General features: G+C 33.1%; 2 protein-coding genes and 1 pseudogene across 2 annotated transcripts; 2 read left to right on the top strand and 1 right to left on the bottom strand.

Moving 5' to 3' along the window:
* Nucleotides 1–637: 637 nt before the first annotated feature.
* Nucleotides 638–3300, bottom strand: LOC100247632 (lysine histidine transporter 1). The gene is made up of 7 exons (XM_002270014.4): nt 3035–3300; nt 2180–2563; nt 1678–2071; nt 1481–1586; nt 1285–1376; nt 1087–1155; nt 638–957 (listed from the first exon to the last, which is right to left on the bottom strand). Exons 1-7 carry the CDS (start codon nt 3202–3204, stop codon nt 859–861), a joined length of 1314 nt encoding a protein of 437 aa, XP_002270050.1. The 5' UTR covers nt 3205–3300; the 3' UTR covers nt 638–858.
* A 5312-nt stretch (nt 3301–8612) lies between these two features.
* Nucleotides 8613–10317, top strand: LOC100263229 (lysine histidine transporter 1-like; annotated as a pseudogene).
* On the top strand, nt 10242–11088 carry LOC132252595 (lysine histidine transporter-like 2). The gene is made up of 4 exons (XM_059737002.1): nt 10242–10338; nt 10432–10523; nt 10652–10720; nt 10856–11088. The coding sequence occupies exons 1-4, from the start codon at nt 10242–10244 to the stop codon at nt 10952–10954; spliced, it is 357 nt and encodes a 118-aa protein (XP_059592985.1). The 3' UTR covers nt 10955–11088.
* The last annotated feature ends 404 nt before the right edge of the window (nt 11089–11492 follow it).

The following is an 11492-nucleotide window of genomic DNA, read 5'->3' as shown; positions in this document are numbered from 1 at the left end:
ATTATTTGGTTGTGTCATTTGTAATATTCTCTATGATATACCAAAAAAATTATAGTATGTATATTTGCTTTATCTTTATATTTTTGAATTAGCATTATTTATATTAAAGCTTCGATTGTTAAAACATTTTTTTCTTTTTTATTATTGTTTCCATTTTTACATTTTTGTTTTAAAGAGCGTAATTTAAAAAACTTATTGAGGGTCTTTATTTTATTTTATTCTTTAAATAATTTAAAAAAAATGTGTAAACAACATATTAAAAAATAAAATTTAGTTTATTGAACATGTATATATATTTTTAGAGAGAGTAGGTTCATTTTTCTTTTAGTCTACTTGGGAAAATTGGAACATTGGAACACCGACTCTCTAAACGCTCTCAATTCTCTTGAAAAGATAAAAAAAAAGAATAAAAAGAAATCTCACTCTCTAAATACCTTCACAACCAAGAAACCCCATCCATAAACTTTTTTTTTTCTTTTAATAAATTAAGAATTCTCCAAATTTTATCTTCTTAAAAATCAATTTAAAAATGGAGTGTGATGATATAAACTAACATATTGACTGCAGACACTGTATGTTCTTGCGCCTTAGATTGTCCTTGTTGCTTGCAATAATAATAATAATAATAATAATTTCATTTAATCATAAGGCTTGAGGATATATTATTATATGCTTCATTGTGTTTAATATTTGATGTGACACATTTAACAGAGCACTGTACAAGCAAATAAAAAGAACAGCAGACTATAGAACTCTTGAGACGAGACCCAACTGTTTCATTTGGCTCTTGGGACAAGCACCATTATTCAACTTCTCAGCCAATCAATCAAATCCATCCTCTTTGCAATGGGAAGATCATCATGAGAACACTTCGAAGGTCTTGGCTTGGAGGATGATCTGCCTCAGGGCACCAATGGGAGCTAAAATCATCAATATCACTCCCAGAATTATACAGATCTGGAATGCACAAATTCAAACGAGAGCCTGTTAGTCTTTCTCAACTTGGCCTGCTAAATATGAAAACAAAGAGAAAAAAAAGAAGAAGAGAGAGGCTAGGCCATAAGATGCAGTGTGGAGTTGACATACCCAATTCGTAATCCACGATAGGCTAAACCTTTTGGGTTTATAAATTGCAAGCCACATGATACAGGGGAGCTGCACCAAAACCAAAATTGGAAGATATAATATTCCATTGTGAAAGATATATGATAGCCTAATACAGGATAGAAATTTGTATCTCGAAGCCTTAGCAGTAAGATGTATGAGGAAGGATTGATTCCTTACAAAGTAGGTCGTTGGTGCAAACACCAATCCTCCCAAGAACCCAAGGAGGCTACCAAAGAAAGGGATCAACATGCCTATGAACATTGTAAAAGCTGCAATCATGGAATATTAGAAGAAAGATTAGTCATGAAAATACTCTGAAACTTTGTCATAACTCATTCAAAGAAAAAAAGAAAAAAGAGCATCAACCACTCACCGACGTATAGAGTGCGGGTAATAAGACGAAGCCTGAAAGATGGTGTGAATTTCAGTTTCTTCACCAGCAATGTTTCCAACATGTCAAACACTGGCATCGCATATATCTGCAGTTCCCACAAGCTTATGAGGAAATGAAGATTCTATATTGAAATAAAAGCATACTATTTGGAGAAGATTTTGAATTTGGAATTGAACCTGGTAGCTTCCAATAACATGGATGACAACAAACAGGTTGGCTGCTGCTATAAGCCAGCGGGGTTTCTCCAGTGTGATAAGGATATTGTCAGCAACGCTGTTCCCAAACATCCAGTATCCAATCAGAGCGACAGGGAAGTAGCACAAGGCAACGACAATATAAGCGAAAATCACTCCTTTCCACATGGGTCTCTTGGAAGGCTTCTCAGGAGTGGAGGGAATTGTTGCTTGGATCTCCAACACCACATTGTGACCAGCATAGGCAAATGCTACGTCACCCAAGGCGCTAAAGAAGTTGAAGACTCTTCCAGTTGTGGTCGAAGCTGTGTATGTATATTGCACATCTGGTTGGACACCCTTATGAACCGAAGCTGTCCAGGCAATAGTTGAGTAACTGCAGATTGAAAATAGACAATCAATATACCACAGGGCATGTAAGAAAACTAATCTTACAAATTAAACTAATCACAAGCTAGATATATGAATATCTACAGCAACTTACGTTAAGGACATGGTTGCAGCAGCAAATGAGACACCAGCAATGGAGTTGAAATTGGGCAAATGGGAGAGAACAAAGTGACAAGAGGCAAAAATCATGATGAAGTAGGTGGTCTTGATTGGCTTGCAGCTGGGACAAACTGTGTTATGGAACTTCTGCAAAGATTTGCCTCCGGTGATCATGTAGGCAATGTCAACACCCACTTCTACAATCACCTGTTGAGGGACCACAATCCAGAGGCCAAGCTTTTCACCAAAGGCGTACTGTCCTAGTTCATGGTATCTATCAAACCGCTTCCCAGGAACCATTTCATGCATCTCAACCATTTGCCATAGAGTGTACAAGGTGACGATCCATGAAAGAATAAGAACAACCACCCCAGGGCCCCTACATATATCAAATAAGGAAATAAACGTTTCAAAAGCTTTGAAATATCTCAAGTAGATGACAAACTTTTCGTCTATTAATATTAACAACTCTAAATCAGCTTTTCTGAATATCTGAAGGGTTGAATTCAGTTGATTCTGAAAAAGTAGATGGCTCAAAAATAGATTTACTGAGAAACAAATCATCAGCACTACAGATTTAATCAATAGTACTTTACATAAATGAACCATCTGTAATATTTACAATTTCCACATCATGGGAAGAAAATCCGGAAAATCCCATATACTGAAAATCCCTAGGAAACCCAAAAAAGTAGGGGAAAAAAAAACTACGTAAATATAATAAAAACCCCATTCTCAGAGCAATCACAACCATATGAGAAAAGCATTTATATTAAAGTAAATGCAGTAGAATCATCAACTTTTTTTTACTTTGTCAGAAGATAAGAGTAAAGGAATGAGAGAAAGATACCATCCAAGCTCTGCCATAGCATAAGGGAGGCTGAGGACACCAGCCCCAACCATGGCAGTCACATTGTGGAATGCCGAGTACCACCATTTTGCATTCCTGGACGATGTGATTGGAAGCCAATCATCAATGGCCTTCTCTCTAGCATCCTTCTCCTGCTGATTATGCTCCATTTTTCTCAACAAATTCAAGGCACTGGCCAGGGATTTTTCAGAACCTGATGCAACCCAAGAACAGAAGGCCTTGGAAGATCAGAATGATGAGTTTTTGCAGTGTGAAACAGCAAAATATATAGAGATTCAAGCAGATCAATACAGGCATAGGATGGGCAAATATAGTATGACAGTAGCTGTAGAAGCAGTTAGGATTCCTTCTAACAACAGAAATTTGAATTTTTTTTGGAAAAAGTTGGTGAATTTGGTTTCTTAAGTTGCCAACGAGGCCCCATTTCTACAATTAGTATTTATAGATTCAACTAATCAACAAGTGTAAACCAGATTTACACATCAACACCTTATGGACATTGAGAAGTGTTGCTTCTTGGAAACATCGAATCACTACTTTACTCAAAGCCCACAAGCTTTATCAAATTTAACCTCGATGTTTCACATTGGAATTACTATGGCCTTCATGACCACATGAAGTTATTAATCAACACCACTGTAAACATTCATAACCAAAATTATGAACCTAATGTATTTACATTTTCCATATCATGTATGTGAGAAGATTAAATGAATAAGGTATGCTTAAAATACAAAATATCATGATTGGAGTCATGAATCTATCAAATTATGTACAAAGTATAATAATTAAAGTTATGTACCTATGCATTTGCCATAAATACTATATATGAAATTGGAAAGATGAATTTATTTTGATTCATTAAACTAGAATTGTGAGATCTTATTTCTTTGATTTTCAAACATCACATCCTTTTGATCAGTGTGAACGAGGGAGATTTGGTGAACACGAGTCCCATTGAAAAGTTGACATGATAAGATGTTGAATTATTTTTAAAATTTTTTATTTTATTTATTTATTTATCATAAGAAGAACCCATTTATATCAATGAAAAACTTTTTTTTTGGAATAAGTCAATAATACATTGAATTAGGAAGCCAATTCGTCAGTTTCGTCTTTCATATTCGTTCGCATTTTCCATTTATATCGTGTATTGATAGACTATCATTTTTCCACCCCTAGACAAGCCCTAAACATTATTATCCAGCTAACTGGTTGAATGATTCGTCTGCTTTTTCTCCATTTTTCCTCAGGTTTCTTGGCAACCAAACAGTGGCGAAATGGTGAACTCACCCGTTTGGATGGTAAACCTCCCAGCTCAAAACCAGACCCGAAGGCCTGAGCTTGTTGTTTGTGCATAACGTGGGACCTGAACATGGAGATGTGAGAGATCTCTAGCATCAGTTTTGAGAAATATGGATGAGATTCAGGAGCAGAAACGGCAAAATTAGAGACTAGAGACTATATCTATATATTTGGAAAGTGATTTTTTTTTTAGAAAAAATTAAAGAAGATAAAATATAATCAAAATTTGTGATACATTTATGTATTTTTCAAATTATTTAATTTTTATATATAAGAGTTAATATAAATAAATGAGTTTGGAGTAGTATATAAAAAAATTTATTAATTAACTTTTAATTTTTTTTTTTAATTTTCTTTTGTTTTTTTTTCTTTCTATGATCTACTTTTCCTTCCTAATTTTTTTCCTTAAAAAGATTTTTTTTGTATTTTTTTTATTATAAAAAAATTGGAAGAGAATAAAATCTAATTAAAACTAATTAATTTTTTTCATTTTTAAATTATTTAGTTTTTATACAGAGGAGAAAAAAAAAGTTACCTTTATATCTATTTGTAATTTTCTTTTATTTTATTTTATTTTTCTCTTTATTTTCACTTTTTTTATTTTATTGCATTTCCCCTTAAATTTCCAAGAACCAAACATCGTGTTAGGGTTTGACAAAAGACTTGACAAGAAAATTTTGCCATGGCATTTTGTCTTGTATTCCCTTCATCCTCTTATCTTTCATGTTTTCCCTTTTTTTATGATTTTTTTTTGACATTACAACATTATGATTAAGGACCCGTATGAGAAGATTTCTTAATTTTTTGCTTTACTTGGAATTTGAAGTTGAAACTAAAATCCAAAATTTTTGAAGGACAATATAAATACCATTTAGGTTTTATTAAATTTGAAACAACTTTTTACATAAATAAAAATAAAACTTTTACAAGAATGCTCTAATTTATCATTTTGATTTTGATCTAGGAGCATTACAAAAGTTTTTTAAAGAGGTTTATTTTGAAGTAGGTTTGCCTTCAAAACTTTTTGACTTTCATATTAACCCTTTTGTTTTGTAAGTTATAAGTTCTTTGAACAAAATTAATTGAATAGACATAAAAGTATTTATTAAGCTTAAAAAAGAGATATTAATTTTTTAGAATTTGATCAAAATAGACTCTAAAAAAGGTTACTAAAAGCCCCATTGATATGGAGATCATTTGTGCAAAAAATTGACCACCTAAAACAAGCTCAATTAAAAATTTGTCCTTTTTAGTGAGACAATCCAATTTTTTTATTTTGTAATTCCTTTTCAATAGTATAAGATTTTCATTGGATTAGGCATCTTAACCTTCTACTGCAACACGCAATTCAATTTACATTTGTATGTTGTTGAGGATATTCTAAAATTGTGTTGCGTGTTGTAGTAGAAGGTTAATATTCTTCATCCATTAATAAAGATCTTAAATGGTTGAAAAGGAATTATAAAAATAACTTGGATTGTCTCACTAAAAAGGGAAAAATTTTAATTGAGTTTGTATTAGGTGGTCCATTTTTTGCACAAATATTCTCCATATGAATAGGGCTCTTAGCTCCCTTTTTAAGTCTATATGGATCAAATTTTGAAAAATTAAAATCTCTTTTCTAAGTTTGATAAAATCTTTTATATATGTTCAATTAATTTTGTTTAAAGAGCACATAGCTTAGAAAACAAAAAAAGTTAATATGAAAGTAAAAAAAAAATCCAAAGTCAAACCTACGTCGAGATAAACTTACGTTGAGATAAACCTCTTTGAAAAACTTTAGTATTAATGCTCTTGGATCATAATCAAAATAATAAATTAGAGCACTCTTGCAAAAGTTTTATTATTGTTTATGCAAGAAGTTATTTCATGTTTAATAAAACTTTTATAATATTTACATCGTCCTTCAAAAATTTTGATTTTGGTTTTAACTTCAAATTCAAATTAAGGCAAAAAAAAAAAAAAAGAAATTATGTCAAACGGGGCCTTAATATTAATTTTCTAATGTAAAAAAAATTAGAAAAAAGGGAAAATACAAAAAAGAAGGGCATAATGGGAATACAAGACAAAATGCCATGGCAAAATTTTCTTGTCAAATCTTCTACCAAACCCTAGTGCAATGTTTGGTTCGGGAAATTTGATGATAAATATGAAGAAGAGAAAATAGGAAAGAAAAAATGAAAACAAAATTAAAAATAGATATAAAATTAATACATATTTTTACACGGTTCTTTAAATTCATTCAAGGTTTTTTTTTATATATTTTATTTTTTATCTTTTATATAAAGATTAAATAATCTAAAAGAGAAATTTTTAAACTATTTTTAATCATATTTGGTATTTTTTTATAATGAAATCGAACACACGAAAAAATTATTTCTTTAATTTTTTTTGTTTTAAAAAATTTGAGGAGAAGAAAAAGTAGATCATAGAAAAAAAATGAAGAAGAATAAAAAAAAAATTTAAAGTCAATAAATTATTTTAATATATTACTCCAAATTCATTTATTTATATTAACTCTTGTATATAAAAATTAATAATTTGAAAATACATAATTTATCACAAATTTTGATTATATTTTTTGTTCTTTAAAATTTTCTATAAAAAAATCATTTTCCTATACGTAGATATAGGTCTCTTTTTTTGCCGGTTCTGCTCCTGAATCTCATCCATATTTCCCAAAACTGATGCTCTCTATCTCTCATATCTCCTTGTTTAGGTCCCACGTTATGCACAAATTACAAGCTCAGGTCCTCGGATCTGGTTTTGGGGTGGGAGGTTCACTATCCAAACGGGCGAGTTCACCATTTCATCACCGTTTGGTTGCCAAGAAACCTGAGGAAAAACGGAGTGTTTTCTTAAATGATCAGAAGAATCATTCAACTAGTTAGCTGAATAATAATGCTTAGGGCTTGTCTAGTAGTGGAAAATGATAGTCTATCAATACATGATATAAATGGAAAATGCGTACGAATATGAAATATGAAACATACCAATTGGCTTCCTAATTCAATATATTATTTACTTATTATAATCAATTGGTTGTTCATTGATATAAATGGGTTCTTTTCATGATAAAAAAAGAAGCAAAAATTCTCTATTATTATTATTATTATTTTACTTTTGAACAATAATTCAATATCTTTTTGTATCGACTTTTCATACATCAAAGTCGGTAGGACTTTTGTTCACCAAATCTCCCCTCCTCCACATTAATAAAATGATGTGATATTGGAAAATCAAATAAATCAGATTCTAATTTAATGAATCAAAATAGATCTACAAAATTGATCATCCTATGTACGTCATTGTGATAAAAATCACATTTCTTGAATTATTTACAATGTTGAGTCATTTGATAGCACTTTATCATTGTATCTTGGTATTGACATCCTTATCTTTCCTCTTCTTTCTTTCTTTCTTTCACTCAGTGTTTGTACAAATGATGGGACACCCCAAAAACTTAAGATGGGTAGAGAGAAGGATCAATCAAGAGCCCTTTTTATATCATTTCATCGTTACCTTCTATCAAGAGTTGCAAATGAACATTTCCTTTTAGATATACACATGAATTCATCTTTTCCAATTCCACATAGTATTTATGGTATATGAAAACATAATGTAGGTACATGACTTTAATTGGCCATTCTACCTTGTACATAATTTAGTAGGTTCATGGCTCTAGTTATGGTACTTCGTATTTTTCATATACATTAATATACATCTAATCTTCCTACATACATTAGATGTATAATAAGAGAAATGTAAATACATTAGGTTCATAACCTTTAGAATAGTGGGAATTAACTTCATGTGTTCAAGAAGGCAGGAATAATTCCTACATGTGAAACATTGAGTTTAAATTTGACAAAGCTTGTCAGCTTTGAGTATAGTGATCGATCCAGGAAGCAACACTTCTCAATGTCCATAAGGAATTGATATGTAAATCAGGTTACACTTGTTGATTAGTTGAATCTATAAATACTAATTGTAGAAAATGGGGTCTTGTTGGTAATTTAAGAAACCAAACTCACCAATTTTTTCCAAAAAAATTCAAATTTCTGTTGTAAGTGCAAGGAATCTTAACAGCTTCTAGAGCTCCTGTCATACTATATTTGCCCATCATATGCCTGTATTGATCTGCTTGAATCTCTATATATTTTTCTGTTTCACACTGCAAAAACTCATCGTTCTGATCTTCCAAGGCCTTCTGTTGTTGGGTTGCATCAGGTTCTGAAAAATCCTCGGTCAGTGCCTTGAACTTGTTGAGAAAAATGGAGCATAATCAGCAGGAGAAGGATGCTAGAGAGCAGGTCATTGATGATTGGCTTCCAATCACATCGTCCCGGAATGCAAAATGGTGGTACTCGGCATTCCACAATGTGACTGCCATGGTTGGGGCTGGTGTCCTCAGCCTCCCTTATGCTATGGCAGAGCTTGGATGGTATCTTTCTCTCATTCCTATACTCTTATCTTCTGACCAAGTAAAAAAAATGATGATTCTACTGCATTTACTTTATTATAAATGCTGTTCTCATATGGTTGTGATTGCTCTGAAAATGGGGTTATTATTATGTTCACAGATTTTTTTCCCCTACTTTTTTGGGCTTTCAAGGGATTTTCAGTATATGGGGTTTCTTCCCATGACGTGAGAATTGTAAATATTACAGATGGTTCATTTATGCACAGTACCATTGATTTAATCAGTAGTACTGATGAATTTGTTTCTCAGTGATTCTATTCCTGAGCCATCTACCTTTTTAGAATCAACTGAATTTAACCCTTCAGATATTCAGAAAAGCTGATCTACAATTGTTAATATTGATATACGAAAAAGTCTTATCTACTTGAGATATTCCAAAGCTTTTGGTAACATTTATTTCCTTTGATATTTAGGGGCCCTGGGGTGGTAATTCTTATTCTTTCATGGATCATCACCTAGTACACTCTATGGCAAATGGTTGAGATGCATGAAATGGTTCCTGGAAAGCGGTTTGATAGATACCGTGAACTAGGACAGAACGCATTTGGTGAAAAGCTTGCCTCTGGATTGTGGTGCCTCAACAGGTGATTGTAGAAGTGGGTGTTAACATTGCCTACATGATCACCGGAGGCAAATCCTTGCAGAAGTTCCATAACACAGTCTGTCCCAGCTGCAAGCTAATCAAGACCGCCTACTTCATCATGATTTTTGCTTCTTGTCACTTTGTTCTATCCCATTTGCCCAATTTCAAATTCATTGCTGGTGTCTCATTTGCTGCTGCAATCATGTCCTTAACGTAAGTTGCTGTAGATATTCATATATCTAGTTTGTGATTAGTTTAATTTGTAAGATTAGTTTTCTTACATACCCTGCGGTATATGGATTGTCCATTTTCAATCTGCAGTTACTCAACTATTGCCTGGACAGCTTCGGTTCATAAAGGTGTCCAACCAGATGTGCAATATACATACACAGCTTCGACCACAACTGGAAGAGTCTTCAACTTCTTTAGCGCCTTGGGTGACGTAGCATTTGCCTATGCTGGTCACAATGTGGTGTTGGAGATCCAAGCAACAATTCCCTCCACTCCTGAGAAGCCTTCCAAGAGACCCATGTGGAAAGGAGTGATTTTCGCTTATATTGTTGTTGCCTTGTGCTACTTCCCTGTCGCTCTGATTGGATACTGGATGTTTGGGAACAGTGTTGCTGACAATATCCTTATCACACTGGAGAAACCCCGCTGGCTTATAGCAGCAGCCAACCTGTTTGTTTTCATCCATGTTATTGGAAGTTACCAGGTGCAATTCTAAATTCAAAATCTTCTCCAAATAATATGTTTTTATTCCAATATTGAATCTTCATTTCCTCGTAAGCTTGTGGGAACTGCAGATATATGCGATGCCAGTGTTTGACATGTTGGAAACATTCTTGGTGAAGAAACTGAAATTCACACCATGTTTCAGGCTTCGTCTTATTACCCGCACTCTATACGTTGGTGAGTGGTTGATGCTCTTCTTTCTTTGAATGAGTTATGACAAAGCTTCAGAGTAGTTTCATGACTAATCTTTCTTATATTCCATGGTTGCAGCTTTTACAATGTTTATAGGCATGTTGATCCCTTTCTTTGGTAGCCTGCTTGGGTTCTTAGGAGGATTGGTGTTTGCACCAACGACCTACTTTGTAAGGAATCAATCCTTCCTCATGCATCTTACTGCTAAGGCTTCGAGATACAAATTTCTATCCAGTATTAGGCTATCATATATCTTTCACAGTGGAATATTATATCTTCGATTTTGGTTTTGGTGCAGCTCCCCTGTATCATGTGGCTTGCAATTTACAAACCCAAAAGGTTTAGCCTAACATGGTTTACAAATTGGGTATGTTAACTCCACACTGCATCTTATGGCCTAGCCTCTCTTAGTTCTTCTTTTTTCTTTTTTCCTATCTTTTCATTTTTGGCAGGGCAAGTTGACAAGGGCTAACAGGCTTTCGTTTGAATTTGTGCATTGCAGATCTGTATAATTCTGGGAGTGGTATTGATGATTCTAGCTCCCATTGGTGCCCTAAGGCAGATCATCCTTCAAGCCAAGACCTTCGAAGTGTTCTTATGATGATCTTCCCACTGCAAAAAGGATTTGATCGATTGTCTGAGAAGTTGAATAATGGTGCTCGTCCGAAGAGCCAAATGAAACAGTTGGTTCTCCTCTTAAAGTCTTATAGTTTTCTGTTCTTTCATTTGCTTGTACACTGCTCTGTTAAATATGTGTCCCAATATTTGGTGAATATATAGTGAATTTTAATTCTCTTCAACAAAGAATTAAATGTCTACAATTACCTCTTAGAGTTTAATTTCATGCATTTTATCGCATTAAAAGAACCCATTAATATCATTGAAAAAAATGTCTTCTTTGATATCCATACTTGGTTTCCATTTACATCATGCACGCTTATATCCACCACCATGTCTTCCAAGTAGGACATGTAACACGTCCATAGAAAAACAAACGTAAATTAAAGGGTGATTATCATTCTCACTGCCAAACAAGCCTTAAACCATAATTATTTAGTGAGCAACTTCTATTTTTCTACTACTTTTTTTTAATAGAATTTCATACATCGAGATATTGTCCAACCTATTTAGGATGGCAT

Source organism: Vitis vinifera, chromosome 1, assembly GCF_030704535.1.
Source record: "Vitis vinifera cultivar Pinot Noir 40024 chromosome 1, ASM3070453v1".
In the NCBI taxonomy this organism is placed as follows: Eukaryota; Viridiplantae; Streptophyta; class Magnoliopsida; order Vitales; family Vitaceae; genus Vitis; species Vitis vinifera.
Note: the sequence above shows the minus strand (reverse complement) of the source record. Positions and strands in the feature narration are given on the sequence as shown.